Source organism: Triturus cristatus, chromosome 10 (genome assembly GCF_964204655.1).
Source record: "Triturus cristatus chromosome 10, aTriCri1.1, whole genome shotgun sequence".
Taxonomy (NCBI): domain Eukaryota; kingdom Metazoa; phylum Chordata; class Amphibia; order Caudata; family Salamandridae; genus Triturus; species Triturus cristatus.
In genome coordinates this window covers 556,771,573-556,791,050 of record NC_140593.1, presented here as the reverse complement: position 1 = coordinate 556,791,050, position 19,478 = coordinate 556,771,573, and the positions used below count along the sequence as shown (strand labels likewise).

Sequence of the window (19,478 nt, the reverse complement as noted above, 5' to 3'; positions counted from 1 at the left end):
TATTATACTGTGGGTAAGACCCACAATGGGCCTTGAGCGAAAGGACCAACCCCACAGCCTTCTTGTGTTCTCCATCTTAAACACTTAACTTCCACCTATCATTTCAAATGGCTCTACATTGCTATTTATCAGTGTGAGCATTGCTAGTGAGCCCAACATCAAAGTTAAAACTACTTGCTTTCTGTATATTTACCAGCGTCCCAAATAACCCCCAACTAGTGTCAGAGCCTCCATATGCCCGCTAGCATCTCAAAAAAATCCAGCTCCAGTTTATGTGTCAGTATTATCACAATCCCATGGGACATCTCCTGCATCATCTAGAGGCAACGCTTAGTACTTGCCACGGCCATGGTATCAGTGCCAAAATATAGTGGTGTTCCCATAGTCAGCTCCAGCAACCCATAAATTACCTATGGTCTGAGAAAATATCTCCAGTACTTTCAGCATTAGTGGCTGCACATGCCAAGAGATAACTGCCAGATTACACCTACCCCGTCCCAAAATAAATCCAGTGGCCATATCAGAGTTTTTCATTGGACTAACGCACACATACACAGAATACGAGGATTCCAAAAGCTAAGAACAGCGTTCAGGAAGTTGTTTATTTTTACTAAGGGAGGTAGGAGAGTGGGGACCAAGTGGTGTATCTCGTTGAAAGAAGCAAGTCTGTATTTGCTGTCAATGCGTTCCTCCCTCACACTGCCAGAATGGAGCTTCCCAGAGCTCCATTTTGTACTCACGGTGCATGGTCAGTGCCTCCAGCAATGCAACGCAATCAGCTCCTGAGCTCTGGAGTTTAATCTGCAGGTCGCCCGTGCGAATCTCAGCAAGATACACTTAGCCTTTCATTCTTCCAAGATCGATAAAATGAATATCGATTTCGGTTAGGCAATAATAATTGTGTATAGAAACCCTACACCACACCGTCCACCTGGAACATAGGACCTAGCGAGGAATTGGAATTGTCAATGTGGATGGGAAAGAAAAAAGAAAATAGGGAAAAGGGTCATGAACTTTGTTCGGTTCTTGAAAAATAGAGCGTTTTAGGGAAAGCGCAATGTAACCATCACATCTGGCTTCTGCGCTGAGAGTACCAAATCTCCTTTAGTACCGAAAAAATAATAATCACTAACTTCTCTTAGTATGCTGAACCCCGTTCTAAAAAAAACAATCGGAGAATGCACAGTTTCTGAAAACACGCACCTACAAGATAGAGAGGGCGAGGAAATGCTTATTGCTTGGGGAAGTCAAGAGGGGGTAATGCAGACGATGGCAGAAGGTGTGAGAAAATGGGAGGAGGGCAGGGGGTAGATGGGGTGCTAGCAATTAAGATGAGGTACATTAAGGTCTGATTACAAAGTCTTTAACAGGATCTGATTGAGACCAAGTGGGATGGGCAAGCTGCTGTTTGTATGACATTAAGTCAGGCAGTGCCCTGCTGCGCTCCTCAGAATATATGGCGCCACGAACCTGGGTCCTGCTTGCCCATGCACAAGGCCGGCCCTGGACAGAGGAGGCGCAAAGAAGGCGGTCAGAGGTTGCACTTTGTGCTACCTAAGAAGCAGTGCACAGTCAATAAGTCGCCTGAGGGTGCACTTTGTAGGGAAGCACCGGCATCCTACAGTCCCCTAATCATTCTCCAAAAGGAGGGTGTATTCATGCACTGCACTCGTCTGCAGAGGACTCCATGATCCATCTCAAAACCAGACCAGGTCTGCTCTCCATGAGGAACGGAGCCACTGCTTCAAACCAGGGCGGCATCTATCACTGCTGTGCTTTTGCCAGAACAGGAACAAACTTGGCCGTTAGCACCTATGCTAGGAAGAGTGCAAATCTGTTTCCTATAAACAGATGCATGCTCAGACGCTACACAGGGTGGATCCGGCACACAACATTTCAACATGCCTAATTACTGTGCTGTGTATATTAACTGTTGATTAATACATGTGTATCCGATCCGGCTTACAATGATATTTCATGCATCTACAGGGATACTTTAAGGCTCATATTTAGAACTGGCTCTTTTCTTTAACAGCCAACATTTATGTAATTTCATATTTTCAAAGGCGCGCAGGGAATTGTTCATTTAAAGTTTGTGTTATTCTTAAGACAGGTTTCCATTTCATGGGCTGTCAGTAATAGTACGGTACATAAGCAATGTTAACAGGGAAGTTCCACCCAACGCATTTTTTGGCTTTGAAAGGAACTCAAAAAAAAAAACAAAGAAAAGAAATCACAAAATAATCCAGTCTTAATTTCTTTTCCTAGGGCACTACTCCCCATCTTTAAAAACGTAAAGATAATAATACACTGCTGCCAATGAAACGAAATATTGGGGGTGTCAGGAATGGAGGTTTTGCTAAAGGAAAAATATTTCCCATTGAAGAAAAAATAAATACAAAAAGTTAGAACGTGTAATTTCACTTGAACACAACCCACACCATGTCTGCATGTGAACATTATTTCACGTGTGAGTAGCCTGGAGTTCATAAAATAATTTAAAAACCTAATAATGGGAGACAGTGACTGCAGCTATTACACATTGGGAATCCTGGAGTCCTTAGTGAATAAAAAAAACCTGGAAGTGTATGTATACGTAGACCTCAGTGTAAAGGAGTACATTTACAACTGCTTTTGATATATTTGTTATGTAGAAGGAAGAACTGTCAATGCGTAAAGCCATGGTTTATGCTCCTGCTAATGAGTTTCTTTTCTGGCATTTTCCAAATTTAGGCTTAGTGTTAATGTAGTGACATATTGAGAGCTGGTGGTTTTAACCTGCTCTGGATTCAATCCTGGATACAAGTGCAACAGCAAGAGTCAGATATTCTTCAGCTATGAATGTAGTAAACAACATGATAACAATTATAGTCTTATAGCTCTGTGGAGAGCACAACTGTACAGAATGTTCATACCCATTCTCTTAAGCCACACATGGTTCTGTCTCTAAATAGGTATTCTCATTTCTAAAAAAATAAAAAAAAAAATGCTTTAAACTGAGGTTAATGCATGAACATGTATTATTTGTCTAACAGATTGTGTCCAAATCTTTCTTGACTTACTCCTTGGAAAGGCATGAAGAGAAACTGAAAGGGTCATCTCAGCAGAAGAGGATCTTAAGGTGACACCTGGTAAAGTATTAAGATCCTCCCACTAAGGGTGAACTTAAGAGGTTGACTAACGTAAAATATAAAATTATTGGAGTTTAGTGGCAGGGCATAATTTGCTATGATAAAAAACTACATCATAAAGTTTTGGCAATCAATAGAAAAGATTTAGAATGTCTCGTCTGAGATAGTTATTCATGTTCTTTTTGTGGTTAGGCACTTCACCACATCCATTTATGCTCAACATTAGGAGAGGTTCTCTTCTCGTTTTGGAGACTGGGAGGTGGATCCTATTTTTGGCAGAGCCTCATAAATAACTTTGCGATCTCCTTGGCTAGAAGGTCCTCAGCATAAATTCAACAAAGAGGATTAGTCAGAGTAAGGATCTTTGTTCAATCTCTGCCTGTTATCAAGTCTACTGAAGATTATCCAGAACACTTTCTCATCTATGTGTTTTTTCTTTTTACTGAGACTTTAACTTGGTCCTTACAAGTTTGTTGTATGGTTGATGCATTCTGATCCTCCAGTAGCCTTGACCTATGAAGGCTGTGCTCTTTTTGGGCACCACTACTACATTGAAATACCATACTCACACAGCATTACATGCATGTCACAAATCAACATATGTTGATTTGGCCCTTGGGTCACTTCTGGGGTCGTGTGTTCAAGCCATGCAGGTCCAGTCTTCCCTCTGGCATCTCAGGCAGCGAGGCGGTCCTTCTGATTCCTTACAGGACCAGGAGTATTCTGAGGGGAGGTCTGTGGGATCCACACTGATGCTCTGTGCCAAACTGTCGGTGGAGGACAAACCTTTGTCTACACCCTCAACCCATTCTGGTCAATTCCTCTAACCCCACTGCGTTTGGTGCCAGCCTGACTAGTGAGACAAAGCAGCAGCAGGCCTGGGTGGGAGGTTCAACTGCCAGTGACAAGTTAGACATTCTTTGAAGCCTAGGAATCGGCTGGGCACAGCGCCCAGGCCATACCGTCAAGGGAGGAGTCCCTATCCCTGCTCCCAGGGACTTTTGTCCACTGTCTCGAAGCAATACACATTTCACCACTGAGGAGTCATCAGTGCTCAGATGACAGGTGGACACTGGTTGGAAAGCCTTTTGACTTAGGAAGGAAAATGACAATATCCTAATTGTGTCAGTTCTAAAATAATAATATAAATTCCAACTTCACCATTAAGTTCGATTTTAAATTCCTCTTAAAATGAGTCCTTGAGCCATTTTTTTTTTAGCTACGCCCAAACTGAAATTAGCACTTGTAAGGAAATGCCTCTTTTCGTATAGTCACCCTCAAGTTTTTCAACGTATGCTGCTGGTTTTTCGACTCTGAGAATGCACTGGGGCCTGCTAACCAGAGCTCAGAGCCAGTGCCCTGACCGTAAAGAGTATATTGAATTGGCTATATGGAATTGGAAATGGCCTGTAAGTCCCTAGTAAATGGTACTCTGGTAGTCAGAGCATGTAAGGTTGAGGGGTTCCCATAGGGCTTGCAGCACTGATTGTGCCACCCTGGAAATCCCTCAAGTAAAGCCAATCCCCCAGTCTGCCACTGAAGACTGGTAAAGCAGTCCTGCATGGCAAGCCCGACTTTTGCCATTTGAAGCAATTGCAAAGTCACCACTTACCCTGGACCAGTGTGCAAGTCACCTCTGTGGCAGGCCTACCGAGCACTAAAGGCAGGGCGCAGCATATGACACAGGACGGACATGGACTTTACATGTCCTGTTAGTAAAACACACAAAACCCTCGTTTTACTGGGAAAAGACTTGGTCGTCCAATTGGCAAGTACAGGATTACATGCTGACCCGTAAGCTATGCTAACTCCTCAATGGTGCGACCAAAGTGAGCACACCAAGGTATCAAACAACTTGTTACATTAATCCCAACTTGTAGCTAAGGTCGAAATTAATGTTACTTGTTGCTGTGTGCAGCTTTAGCAAAGCTGCCACTTTGTTGCCATTTAAAAAGCCTATGCCTTCCTGAGCACATGGAGCCTGCTCGATGAGACAGCTTTCTACACTCCTGTGACAACAACTCTCAGGAAGGAGAACAATGAGGGATTGCAGGCCAGGGAGGTATCCCCTCCCTCCTGCAGGAAGCCACTTACGTGTTAGCCCCAAAAGGCAGGCTTCAGAGGTGAAGCCAGCTTCGAAGAACTGATATAGGAAACCAGAGAGAGGGCTGCCCCATTGTTGAGGTAAACAGGCTGGCAACAGGAGCAGAGAGGGGAAACCAGTTGCAAAACCAGTTTCCCGAGGGACTTGTAACGCTGAGGTAACCACACCCCGTGGGTGGGCTACTGAGGTCTCTACGACCATAGAGGGGTCTAGCCATCTTGGGAGGGGACAGAATGGTTCATCTTGGGATAGCCAGATGCCACACTCCACAGGAATTGGCCACTAGGTGGGACAGAGCCCGACAACCCATTGGCTACCAACTGAATCCTGCCCCAAGGGCACTTTGAGCATAAAGAGGGCACCCCTGGAACCTACACCTCAGATCTCAACAGACTTGGAAGAGGACCGAAGAAGGACTGTCGTGCTGCATGAGGGGCATGAGAAGAGAGGCTGCAGAGGCGAAAATTGCACCTGCGGCACCTGGTGACTAGAGAAGAGAGGGACTGTGCCTGCCGTGTCCTGCTCAGGGAGAAGCCGCTCCAGAGCCCAGTCAAACCAAGAAAACCCAAAGGGCCAGCTGACTGAGACGTCGATCCAGCAACCTGGACCCCCTCATCACCTTCATGTACGAGGAATCCCTGAGGGAAGACACCCATTGATCATGGCGCATCCACAGAATACTGAGAGCATCTTCAGAATCCTTCATCCTTTGCATCAGGCGCACTCCATAGGAAGCAAACACAATGCAGATAAAGAACCTGGAACTGTTGAAAGTTTGAAAATCAATCAAATGATCAATGGAATGCTGAACAATGCAAGCATTCACCCCCAGTCACAAAGATCTGGGTTTAATCCATATTTATTTTGCTCACCACGCCACCCCAGTTTGGACCCAGCCATATGCAAATCAGTCTTGACCCTGCTCCAACAGGAACAGTCCAGCCTGAACTGCCAAGCCAGGCCCTCCCTGGACTGGACACAAGCATCCTGGCACCAGTTTTGGGGCATCACCCCTAATCAGCCAGGCTAGCTTTAATCCAGAGGCGCAGTGAGCATGGGACCCACGTCTGGGCATACCCTTCCCACTTAGAGCGACAAAAGCAAATGAAACAGCAATGGCTGGGTTCAAACGGGAATGGCACGGGGAGCAAAAGAACGACGGATTTAGGCCCTGATCTCTACTAGAGTGAATGTATGACATTGTTCTGCATTCTGTCCATCAACTGTTGTTTTTGCATTTGTCACCCCGAGTGGGACGCGTAAGCTCAGACGTAAGTCCTGTGCTCTCCATGCCACTGGAAACAAGCTATCCTGGCTGAAGAGGGGTGCAACCCCGAAACCGGTCCTAGGATGCTTGTTTCCAGTCCAGGGAGGACCTGGCCTGGCAGTTCAGGCTGGACTGTTCCCATTGGGTGCAGGGTCAAGACTGATTTGCATATTGCTGGGTTCAAACTGGAATTGCCTGAGGAGCAAAAAAAAAACTATGGATTTAGACCCAGATCTCTGTACTGGGGTGAATGTATGACATTGTTCTGCATTCTGTGCATCAATTGTTCTTTTTACTGTTGAAGGACTGCTTCATCTGGGAAGGTAACTGCTCTTGAGGATCCTGGACGGTCCTCCTGACTAGCGCCCTGATGGTGTTGGTCACCCTAAGTACTTCTAACTGACCTCACTGGCACTTACCTGATTGTTTAATTTGTTGACTTTGCTGAAGGCTGGATTGCGGTTGAGTGAAATTGCTTTAATGTGTTATTGCTTGTAAAATCTGTATCTCTGGAACCCTCCGGTGAATCATTTTTATTCTAGTGTCTACATTGCTAAAAAATATAGTCTATTTTTATAAATTGGTGTTTGGTTTTATATGTAAGTTTCTTCAGCAATTGTTTTTACGCTGTTTAAATGCTTAACACGTATTCCTCTGTCTAAGTGTTGCTGCTCAGTACCACAAATACCCAGGATTGAGCTGAGGGTTTGACAGATGAAAACCAAGTGTCCTAAAAGGTTTGGTAAGTGTATTACATGGTGAGGTTACACTACCACACCATGTAATACACACAATGTCCTCACAGCACTTAATAAATGTATTCGTGTAAACCAGGGTTTACCTATGAGAGAGACAACCTTGCCACTGTGAAAAAACACTTTGTATGCTTTTCATTATCAAGACACGTAAAAATAAAATTAATACATGTCCTGCTTTTTAAATACTATGCACCCTGCACCATTGTCATTAAGGACATACCTTGGGGGGCACATAGTTCCATGATCAACAAACCAACAGAAAGCAAAAATCTGGGGAGCCCATGCTGGAAGGGAAAATAACCAATAAAGAGAATTGCTCCTTCCTACAGTGCTTTTTAGGTCTTGCCTGATCCAGCGCATGCGCTGGTCTGGCCGAGACATTTTATGTTTCAAAGTGCTGTCTGTGGCCTAAAGCTTGAGTGCATGTGAGCGTGCATGCGCGCAGCCGCCATGTATCTTACCTCTGCAGTGCTTGATCGGTCCTCGATCACTTTCACTGTCACGGGCCGCGTGGCAGTGTCATTTTCACAGCAGCTCGGCCAATGCTCGTTTTATTTTCTATCATGCTCAAAGTAAAGTTTGCTGTTTTAAGAGGTTCTAGCACAGTGCGGGTGCTTTACTTTAGTCTGAATGCGGCCTTAATTTCCATGAGAATAATTTCTAATAAAAGCTAAGTATTGCCTATCTGCTGTCGGGGGGTATTTTTGGGGGCAATCATTAACATGGACTGGCCGGGCCCTGCTGGCCCCCCCTGTGACTAGGGCCTTGAAGGGCCAGGGAAGTGACAAGGAGTAGAAATTGCAGAAATCAAATCACATAGCAAGAGCCCTCTTTACTCTCTGTCCCTTCCTCTACGATGATATTCCCGAAGACCAGGTGTGGCAAGGGCACTGCCAGCGGAGCAGTCAGCGAGCCGTTCGCTGCCTTGGCGTTCTGTACAAAAGGGTTCAGCGCCCAGCGGTTGTGTAACACGGCACCTCCCGAGACTGATAGTCATTCGCTCGGCTCGCTAGGGTGTGGTTTGAAAAAACGCATTTTCCAATGTCAATCTTCAATACATTTTCACTTTCGATTATTTTAGATAATCGAAACAAGGCATGGGCTATTTTACAAAACTGGAAAACTCCGTGAAGAATTGTTCATTCAGTGGGTTACTGTTTAAGCCAACAAATATGGTTTAACTCTAGGCATAGGGTCGATGCCGATAGAGAACAAATTAATTCATCACAGCAATTAACAAAAGCAGCGGAGCGGACGGTTGCCAGAGAGTAAGCTTTACGGCATGACAGAATGACTCGGATGGCAGGTTGTAGCATTCATTTCCCTGAGTTCTACGGCACGTCATTTTTCACGTGTCTTATTGTTTAGACAAATAAATGTCATATGAAGTAAGCTTATTTACCTTGTAATTTTAGACAGCAGGTTTCATAGGTTAGAAAATCTGTGCAAACCACAGTACATTTACATAATCTTTTTGGAATCAAACACTTTATTATTATAGGTCACTTCTTGTGCTTCACTTTACAATGCACATTATAAGAAGGCAAAATGAAAGAAAATGCAAAATGGATAACATTTCCTTAAAGTGTGCAGAATGCACCTGCACAATCACGTTGTAGTAACTTGGTGGAGTTGATTTAGAAAAGGAAAAAATGTCTTCGCAATGCCCCAGGGGTTCTTACTATTATATTAATGCAAAATCTGTTAATAAAACGATGCTCGCCATAGCACAGGTTCTCAAGGTCCGATACCTGCCCGTGGCCGAGGCTGCGTCATATCAAAGAGAGCCACCTCTGCACTGCTGGCCATCCTCACCGATGAGGGATGCTTTGTTGTCACTCTTTCAATGCGCCTCGGTTGTCCTCCCCATTCAGCAGTTTGACCCTTTTCTGACCTCTTGCCCCCTGACAAACACTTTCTAATGAAGCCCTGCAGCCAGAAGCATTGGATACCCCACCTATGGACATCGCTCATAATTCAGGCCTGCCACAGAAGCACCAGCACTCAACCAGCACAAAGGAAGGTTAACATGCTCTCCTGAGGGGCTAGGGCCACTGAAAGAGATGCCCTGGCTTTTAATTACAAAGGAATGGCGCCAAAATCTCCATAAAGATGTTGGCCTGGCATTCTTTGTTTTTTGTTGCAGTTTTATATAGCGCAAACTCGACCCGAATGTATCGGAGCGCTTTATATGAGCACCATTTACATTACACAAGAATACATTCATTTTTTGATAGGCACGGGGCGATGAAGTAATTTGCCCAGGATCACAGGATGTTGAGCCAAGACTGAACCTGGTTTCCAATCTCCAAAGTCGGGAGATGTGGCGATTGGAAATAGTATCTGCCCTTTTGTTTCTTTAGTTCAGAATTTGTTCTCTTTCTTGCAGATAGGCTGTGAACTGAAATCTTCTGTGAACGGAACATTATTTGTGTTTACATTTCTCATAAAAGCTACTCTTCGGCTGCACAGGCTGCTTTGGTTCCACCTGGCACCATCTTGACAACATCTATATTTGTTTTAGAATGTTTATCGAAGCTGGAAGTCAGCATCAAATGTCATCTAAAACTGTGTAGGCAAAATGTAAAATCTGAGAATCATTGAATAAATGCCCGGTGGAGATCATGTGCTATTTCTTACTACTGCTTAACAATCTGTATATAATGCAGACCTTGTTTTGTAAGAGGGCAATTTAATGTCTCTTACTACTGGAATATATTAATTTGCTGTGATTAAAATTATTTCTAACTGTTAACACGTTGGGTGAAGCAACCCATAGGCAGAAGAAGGTATGCAATAGTCGACTTTTGGAACTAGGAGACCTGGGCTCTTGAGTTAACAGGTACAGAAGGCCTGAAAATTAATTCTACTAGTGAGCCTGCAGCACTTATTGTGCCATCTACTGAAGTAGCCCCTCAAACCTGTTTCTATCTTGCCATTACAGCCTGTGTTCGCAGTTTTGAACTGCCATTTCGACCTGGCAAAATAAAGCTTTTGTCAGGCCTAAGGCTCCCTTTTAAATACATTTAAGTTCTCTCTAGTGTAGGCCCTAAACAGCCCATAGGACAGACAGAGTGTGTTGCATTAAAAAAGGTGGACATGCACTTTTAAGTTTTCACATGCTCTGGTAGTGAAAAACACCTACATTCGTATTTTATTACTGTGAGGGCAACCTCTCCCATAGAATAATATTTGGTTACCCCATTACATTTAAAAAGTGATAGCGTTTGCATGGGAGTAGGTGGGCAAGTCATGTTTGGTGTCTGAGCAATTGTAATTTAAAACCCTCTTTAATGGGAAAGTCATATTTTAAGTCACAATTCTGAAAATGCCACTTTTATTAAGTTGCCATTTTCTGGTACTAACAATTTGGTACCTGCAGCCTGTTCCTGGGTCACAGGACTAGGTGTAGTTGGCCTGTATGTATTCCCCCCAGTTAGCGTCACAATAGAGAGTCTGTGTTTTGGCAGGATGGGCCATTCTGGCTTAATGGGGGGGGGGGGAGCGGAGCTGTCACCCTACCCCACTTGCATTGCAAAAGCAGTGGGCCAGCTTACACACAATTGACTTCACATTAGCTTACTGTGCCACCAGAAAGACTTGGACTATGGCAACCAGGAAGGAAGTTCCCGACACCTCTGCAGGGAGAAACACCAGTAACTTATCCCATTTCAAAGTGGGCACCATGTATAACAAGCATTGACATAGCCAATAGGTCTCACCTTTGGGACCTTATAAGTGATTAGTTATCCAGCACAATATCCTTGGTGCAACAACATCAAGTGTTGCATGGCTAAACACTTATAAGGTCCCAAAGGCGAGACCTATTGGCTATGCCAATGCTTGTTTTTTTTTTTAGGTCATTTGGGGGAAATCCTTCCCTGCCTGGGTACTCATGAGAAGGATAATTGGAGTCCATCAGCATATTCTTTGAAGACCTTATTCACAAACAGTTTGGCCTCCTGTTCTTTGATGGCCATCAGGTGCATCAATAATCAGAACAGAGAGCCTGATTTAGATACAGAGGCGTAACAAAACTTGAGGGGGCCCCCCTGCAGGGTACGTGGAGGGGCCCCCTCCAGACTAAATCTGGAGCTCTCTAGCCGAAGTGCGGTGCTGAGGGGGCCCCCTGGAGGTTGGGGCCCCCTTGCACTGCGGGGGCTGCAGGGGCCTGAGTTACGCCCCTGTTTAGATATCGGCAGACGGGTTACTCCATCACAACAGGGATGGATAGCCCGTCCGTTGAATCCCATAATATCCCATCGGATTTCGATTTTGGCCGACAAGATATCCGTCCCCATTGTCAACGATTGACCCATCCGCAAATATCTAAATCAGGCCCAGAGTCTAAACACCATAAACACGTTTCCAAGTATTTTTTTGTGGCACCTATGACAGGGGGTGAATCACAAGATCTTAGGGTGAGGTATTAGAACTAAATGTGACAAGCACTAGAATTATCCATCAGATAAGACTATTATGACGGAGTGATAATCCAGTAAAGTGAAGGGCAAGTTGGAAGATTCTTGCACATATTGTTTGGCTGAGTATTTCATAGCTCCATCATAACAACTACACAAGCCAGGCCAAATGCAAAGGTTCTGTATTTGAATGGTTTCCCATCCAAAGTAATTTTATGCACTGTACACATTTCAAATGCATTCAGCACAGTTGCATAAAATGTGTCGCTACAGCATAAGTAAATGTAGAGTCTCAGCTCATGGTGCGAAGTATTTTGCTTTGCAGTTTCCACAAAATAAAACCTTCTAAAAGAGAATTTTAGTTTTAGACAATCTGTTTCTTACACTTTATACGCTGCCAAATTCAAATTCACAAATGAAATTTCAGGCCGACACAGGAATTAGGGGACATCAATACTACCCCATCTTGTTCATGATGTCACAAAAAATTACATTTTTCAGTTAATTTCTTAAAGGATTTTTAATTTAAACATAGGTTATTACATTTCTGTCACCAATTGCAAATATAATTTTACGTTTCAATGAGATTATCTGAAGAAATTTACCAGCAGCAAAGGCCTTTGCAGTAGTTAAATCCTGGCTCCATCGGAATTCGGGACGCTTTGGCTAATGCCAAGTCAAAAAAGGTTGGGGCTTCGTCAAGTTTTCCACTTCTTCTCAGCAGATCAATTAGCTTGCTCAGCACTATGAAGTTGTCTATAAAAACAATATATTAGATTACAGCACAGACGCTAAGGTCAGATAGCACACTACAAAAAACTTGACCATTCAGAAGCAACATAGGACATCATATGATCACTGTGCACACTTGTAAATGAGAGAGTTATCCTTAAGAAAGGTAGTACACATTCTGGTTAAGAATCTGATCTGTTTTCATAGCAATAACATTTATTAGGAAAGTGGATTCCATCAGCACCGATTTAAATGACTCAATAAGCATTTAAATGAGGAAAACATCTCATAAAAATATGCTCAGTTCCTGGCAATCTCCCAGCCAGCTGTTAACGGTCAGCTTTCTCCTTCATTATCACAAAATTGTTTCTTCTGAATTACACAAGCTTTTGTTATCCCTCTCAGCATCACACCTATCACATTTGTGGTGTCAGCGAGGATTATCATGTTTTCCTTTACTTGCTTTAGACAACTCTCATTCAAGATTGATTTAGTGAAATTGTAACATTGTAGCTACCTGCAATTTGAGCGCTTGCTTATGTATGACTGTAGGAAGGTAGGATCTTTCTGCATTGTTACCCCCACTTCTTGCATTGTGTTGCTATATTTTTCTGATTAGTCTGACTGGGATCCTGCTAATCAGGACCCCAATCTCTGTGCTTCTTCCCTAGACATGGTGAGTACTTAGGTACACCCCAGATTGCCTGCTTATGTACCCTTGTAAGTCCCTAGCATATGGTACTTAGGTACCCAGGTCATAAGTACACCAGGAGTCCCCCATGGGCTGAAGCATGTATTATGCCAGCCATGGGAGACCACTCACATTGTGACTACTGGCCTGCCATTGCAGCTTGTCTAAGCTGGTGCTAGCACCACTTACGACCAATATAAGATTCCTTATATCTGAGGTCACTGCACTTAAAACCTAGAAGTCACCCCTACGGCAGGCCTTTCAATCCTGAAGGCAGAGTGCTCGCTTATAAGTGTGAGGGTGCCGCTGCATGAGCAGGACACTGCTACAATCCACAGAGTCCATTCTCCCGGGTTGTAAGTGCATCAGCCATTACGATTTATAGAGTGACCATGCGTCATTACATGATGGCTAACTCTAAACTAGCTGTAACCCTGTTGTGTTTGTTATCAAACATTATGGAATCATACACAAACACATGATTTCATGGACTGTAAAGCTCCTCCGGGAAGCTTTGAGTGCTCCCGGTACCCGATTCTGCTCTCCTACTGAGCCAAGCTCGAGTAGGGGAAGGCAGGACAATACGTTTCCTGTCATGGGAAGGTGTGACTACCTCCCAGACAGGACTTACTGTATTGGGACAGCGTAGGGGCGCTTGCCAGCACCACTAGACTGCGTTGAAGAGCACATTTGGTGCCCTTCTTGCATACTCCTGTTGAAACCAGTTCAGGGAGCCATTGGCTCCTGCTCTGGCGTGACACTGGACAAAGGACATGGAAGTATCCTCCCCATTGCCTAGCTCCTCCTGTGGGAGGGTCCCCTGAATCATCCCAACCCTTTCCTTAGGGAACTTAAGAGCTTACCTGTGGATAGTTCCTTAGATTTGTTGTGGGACAAGATTCAGATCCGCAACCACTTCATCTTCAACCGTCTGGGCACTTTGGACTTCGCTTTGGGAACTGAGACTGCTCCTGGGAAGACTCCTACTGCCCCTGGTCTCGTCATCCAGCCAGTGCTCTATGTCATCTGTGCCTGTGCTCCATACAGTTTCTTCTACAGGCCTGTGCACATCCAAGACACCTGAAGGAATCTCCCTTGAAGTGAAGATGTCACTACTCTGCATCCAACTGCACCGCAACAAAGCTGACCGGTCTGCTGTTCCTTAGCTTCTACGGACTACGAAAGGTTCAGCAACACAAGTGGTGGTTCTGCAACTCCCTCGAGGCCTGCACTGTTTTCATAGCATGTTTGAAGCCAGTATCCCTCGTTGGAACAGCTGGAGCAGTACCCCTGTGCATCACATCGACTTGCCGTTGCCAAGGCTTGTTGACTCTCTTCACCAGAGATCTTCAGGCTCCAAGAACCTCCAGCCTCAAACATCTCCTGCAACCAAGATATTTGCCTGCACTGCATCCTCTGCACAGCGGACCTTCATCCTTTGGTGAGCTGCTCAAGGTCCTCATGCGACTCCTGTGCCTTGGACCCGTGGGTCCTTTTAAGGGTCTTCTTTGGCTCCAGTGGGCTCCTCTGCTTGCTCGGGCCTGCTCTGACTTACCTGCTTGTGGTGAGTCACTTTGATGGTACTGACACTGCACCTTCTTCGACTACTACGTTGGTTGCCGTTGCCAAGGCTTGTTGGTGCCCCTGTCGGGCACTGACCATCTGGCTCTTGACATTCGATGTGGGACAGCTTGTGAATGGCTCCTACTCTTCCACTGTGTCGTCTGATCCACACAGATGCAACTTCAAGGGCACCGCCAATTCACCTGCAGCTCCGACAGCGATGAACATTCGTCTTCCGTGCCTCCTGGTCACTGAGGGGCATAGAGTCTGTCCCCTCTGCTTGCAGGTACCTCATACTGAATCCACCCTCAGGTTCCACCAGACTCTTTCACCTTCTTTGCGAGTAGCATCTTCACTGAAGTCCTCCATTGTGGTCTACAGCAGTTTCCGACGTCACCTCTCACCTATGCACCCGGCTTCCCTGGTGTAGGTATCCTGATTTCTGGGGTATCCACGGGTGGGGTGCCTCTCAAAACTTCCATCTTCCACTGGGTTTCTTCAGGGTCTTCTGGGAAGAGTCCTTCTTTAAAACTGCAACGGCAACTCACCCATTGACTTGTATTGAGCATGCGGTAGTGTTTCCACTCTGCACACGGCCTTTGTTGGGTTCCTGGGTACTTGCCTTGGGTTGTTCCTTGGGTCCCCAGCTCTTCTTAATCTTCTGGGTCCAGTCTCGACTTAAGTCGTGGTTCGAATTCCACTATTTTAGTATATGGGTTGGTCTCCCCTTAGAGACCACTGTGTTTTTGTGCTACTTACATGTTCGATTATCCAAGTATTGTGTGCATTGTGGTTATAAACTCGGGTACGATTGTTAGTGAGTTTTTATAACAAATACATATTTTTATAACTACACTGTGTGGTTCTTTTTCACTTAACCTACACCATAAGATTAAGTACTGATAAAACAAGCTGCTTTACACTCCTTCTGGACTAAGCCTGAAGGCTGCTCTTCACAGCTACTACTTAGAGAGCTTTCTAAGTTTGTCTAAGACCACTAAAACCACCATAAGGGCTGTCTGTATTAGTGCATGGTGTTACACTTTACATAAGTGAGCACCATATACTAAGCCAGCCTCCTACAATGACTTATTGTTGTTTCGTTGACACAAGATAATAAAATGGAAGACACAACTGAAATGGTTATTTCTGTTTTAAAAAATATCACTAGTAAGACAGCCACATAAGTGGATGTTTTTATTTTTTATTTCAAGCATATGAAGGCCACATTTAGGTGACTGCTCATTTCCTTTTTTCTATTTATATATTTGTGACATGAGCTTGCAATAAAATATAATACCAAAAATAACCATTGTAGCAGTTTGCCAAGGCCAGACGGATTCGCTTTGGCAACATGTTTTAGAATTTAAGCAAATCAACAAAATTATCTCCATCCACAGGATTGCTTTTTTTCCTCTGCATTCAGTTTTTTCTTGTTAGGTTCTTTCTGACTTATGGTAGGTTAAAATTATAAACTGGCACATAAAATGCCTAAACTGGTATGGGAACAAAACTAAATTGAGTCTTTCAGACTTTAAGGAATTTAAAGGCTAATATGATATGACAAGTCACCAACAGAGATCGAAAGTGGCTATTGGCAAGATGGAACAATTTATGACTACGATAAAAAAAAAAGCGAAACCAGACTACTCTCAAATTGCAATCACTGGGCCTGGTGGCTCATGGTCGCTAAATAAGTTACTAAAAGGTGTAGGAGTGGCCCAAATCAGGAATAAAATAAAAGACAGCTTATCGTGGTCAGGATAAAAGCTGCTGGCCTAGATAGTTATCGTCCTAGGATGACTGTACCGAGGAGCTTATAAAACCATAATATAGGGAGGGAATTTTGATATGCTTGAGCATCAGGTGGACAAAAACAGGGATAGACAATAAGCGTTAGGAGCTAAATGGGAAATGTGCATGGAGAAATTTGTCGAGAGAGTCTGATGTATTGGATATTTGGTGATTACAACATCAAGGTCTTCGGGAATATACTTACCATGGTCATTTTTCTGAAACAGACCGTTTTTTGCTTAGTATAGCACAGATGTAAGTAATCAGGAATAAACACAATGGGTTGTTGTCTGACTGTGCTAAGGTTTAACAAACACTAAGTAAAGTAAGTAAGTAAAACCTTTATAGAGCACATGAATGCCGGGGTGTCTTGGCGCTGAATGTAACGTGTACGGTTTCATGGAGGGCAATGCTTCATTTCCCTATGAGGGGAATAGCCAGGTCTTAAGCATTTTCCTAAACAGGGGTCTAATAGGTTGTAACCTAGTGGCGACCGGCAATTCATTCCAGAGCTGAGCCATCTGACAGGAAATACTTCTAACCCCCCCCCCCCCCCCCCCAAATCTGGCCCTATGGATTTTGAGGACCTAAACTAGTCCTTTGTTGGCAGATCTAAGATGTGCCGTGGGCAGTACCATCAGAAGAGTTTCTGCATATCCGATGACCCTCCACCATACAATACTTTATGCACCAAGCATAGAGCCTTGAATTTGATGCAGTGCTTAACCGGAAGCCAATGAAGCTCCCTAATTCTGCTGGAAATAGGATGGTATTTGGGAATGTTGAGCAGCACTCGTGCTGCAGCGTTCTGTAAAGATTGAAGTTTTACTAATTGGCACTTGTCAATGCCCAAGAAATGCCCATTGCAGTAGTCAATTCTTGAAAGAATTATTGCGACTACTACGGTTTTCCTGAGATCCAGGGGAATAACATGTAGGTCTTGCCAATTCCAAAGCCTGAAGCTGGAATATAAGCACATAGGCCCTAGGATATCTGACCCATGTAAGGGGAAACGCCCCCCTAATGCAGTTATTTACTCCCAAACTTCTCCAGAAAATACTATTAGCAGTTCTGTCCATAGCTGGAACCGCTTCTTAAGCAATGTTAGATCCTTGCCTAAGCACGCAGTAGATGTTTGGGACCTACTCACCTCAAAGAACCCCGATATAGGATTCTTGACGGAAACCTGGCTTAAACCAAGCTCCACCCCCGCTATTGCAGTGGCACTCCGAAGGGCTACCGCACTCAAAGGCTGGATAGACAGTCCAAAGTGGGTGGAGGTATAGCCATCATTCATAAAGACTCCATTAAAGTAGCTATGCTCGAGCAACGCTGCAATGAAAAATTTAAATCTTAGTCTTTAGAAAGGATCTGCTATCACAACATAGTTGGAAAGGTGCCCTTGTATACCGGCCTCCAGGTCCACTTTTGGATTTCTCGCTCCAACTTATGGAATTAATAGCTCCTCATGTCATCTCCACTAAAAATGTTCTACTCCTGGTAGATTTCAACGTACATAGTGAGTGTACCACAAATCAGGCTTAGCCACTCTAGATCTTGGTAAGATCAACGACGGCCCCACACATTCAGCAGGACATACATTAGATCTTATTCTTACTAACTCTCCCAACATCTTCTGTAAAATTCCCTGCCCACTTACATGGAAGGACCATGCGTTAATTTACTTTCAAATCAAGGGCCCCAGGGTTCACGACACTCCACCTTTGGCTCCCCACAATCTTCGCAGACAGTGACACAAAATCACCCCGGATCATTTTCAGGATACAATTCCAGCATCTTGGAACCTTGAGTTAGATAATGTTGAGGAATGCCTGGCTCGCTACAACTCTACAATAAAAACGGCCATTGTTCATCTGGCCCCTCTGAAACAATACCCTAGTTCAGCCGGACACCCCCAGGCAGTGTGGTTCTCATCGGACCTACAGCCAGAAAAACGTCTGTGCAAGACTCTGGAAAGGCGTTGGCGCCGTTCCCATGATGTACAGGATAAGAGAGATACAAGACCGCTCTGACCCAATATCACAAAAACATAAAAATGGCAGGTAGAGCCCATATTCCGCTACAGCTCAATCAGGTAGGGAATGCCCCCAAAGTCTTATACCAAATTCTTAAAACTTTCACTAATTGGAAGGCTTGCAATATTGAGGCGGCCCCCTCACAAGCACTCTATGATAACTTAGCAATACAGGAGAGGGGTGGGTGCACACTGCTTCACACTCCAGCACTCAGTTCACCCCGATGCATCATAATAAATGCAGTGCATCATAACACTTTCTTTAGTGTAAGGCTTTCGTTTTTCACCCTGGTTGGTGCAGCCAGTGCTGTGTATCTCTAGTGATATACAGCAATGTCTGCACCAACTTTGGTGAAAAACTCCAGCTAATTGTAAAGTAAGTTTGAACCGTGTACTGCATTTACCAGGATGCAAAGAGGTGAACTGTGCTGGGACTGTGAGGCAGTGTGCTCCCAACCCCCATTAAATTAGCAATACATTTTACACAGAAAACTGAGCTGATTTATGATCAGTAAGATATTGGAAAAACACATCAACAAACATCTATCTGACCATGTCGAATCCACGGGATGCCTTGATCCATCTCAGTCTGGATTTAGGCCTAGGCACAGCACAGAGTCGGCTTTGATTGCTGTTACCAACAACATCAGGCAGTCCCTGGACAACGGACATGCAGTACTACTTGTACTGCTTGATCTATCAGCCGTCTTCGATACGGTGTCTCGTCAGATCCTGCTCAGGAGACTTAAAGAGGTTGGAATCCAAAGACAAGCCTTTCAGTGGATGTCGAGCTTTCTCTCCCTCTGAACTCAGACTATTAACCTAGGCCCCTTCCGCTCGAAAATCATGGGACTGATTAAGGGAGTGCCACAGGACTCCTGTCTCAGTCCCACTTTATTTAACATTAATGTTGCTCCCCTACCGGATTTACTCAGGAAGTTGGGCTTTACACCAATGTCGTACACTGATGACACTCAGCTTT

General features: G+C 44.4%; 1 protein-coding gene across 2 annotated transcripts in view; it reads right to left on the bottom strand.

The window, feature by feature from the left end:
- Positions 1 to 19,478, bottom strand: part of LOC146789718 (tetratricopeptide repeat protein 21B-like) — a 468,517-nt gene that overhangs the window by 150,612 nt on the left and 298,427 nt on the right. For both annotated transcript variants that reach the window (XM_085630126.1, XM_085630127.1), the window contains exon 17: positions 12,287 to 12,437. In XM_085630126.1, the coding sequence (XP_085486252.1) occupies positions 12,287 to 12,437 (151 nt within the window). The remainder of the gene's footprint in view (positions 1 to 12,286; positions 12,438 to 19,478) is intronic.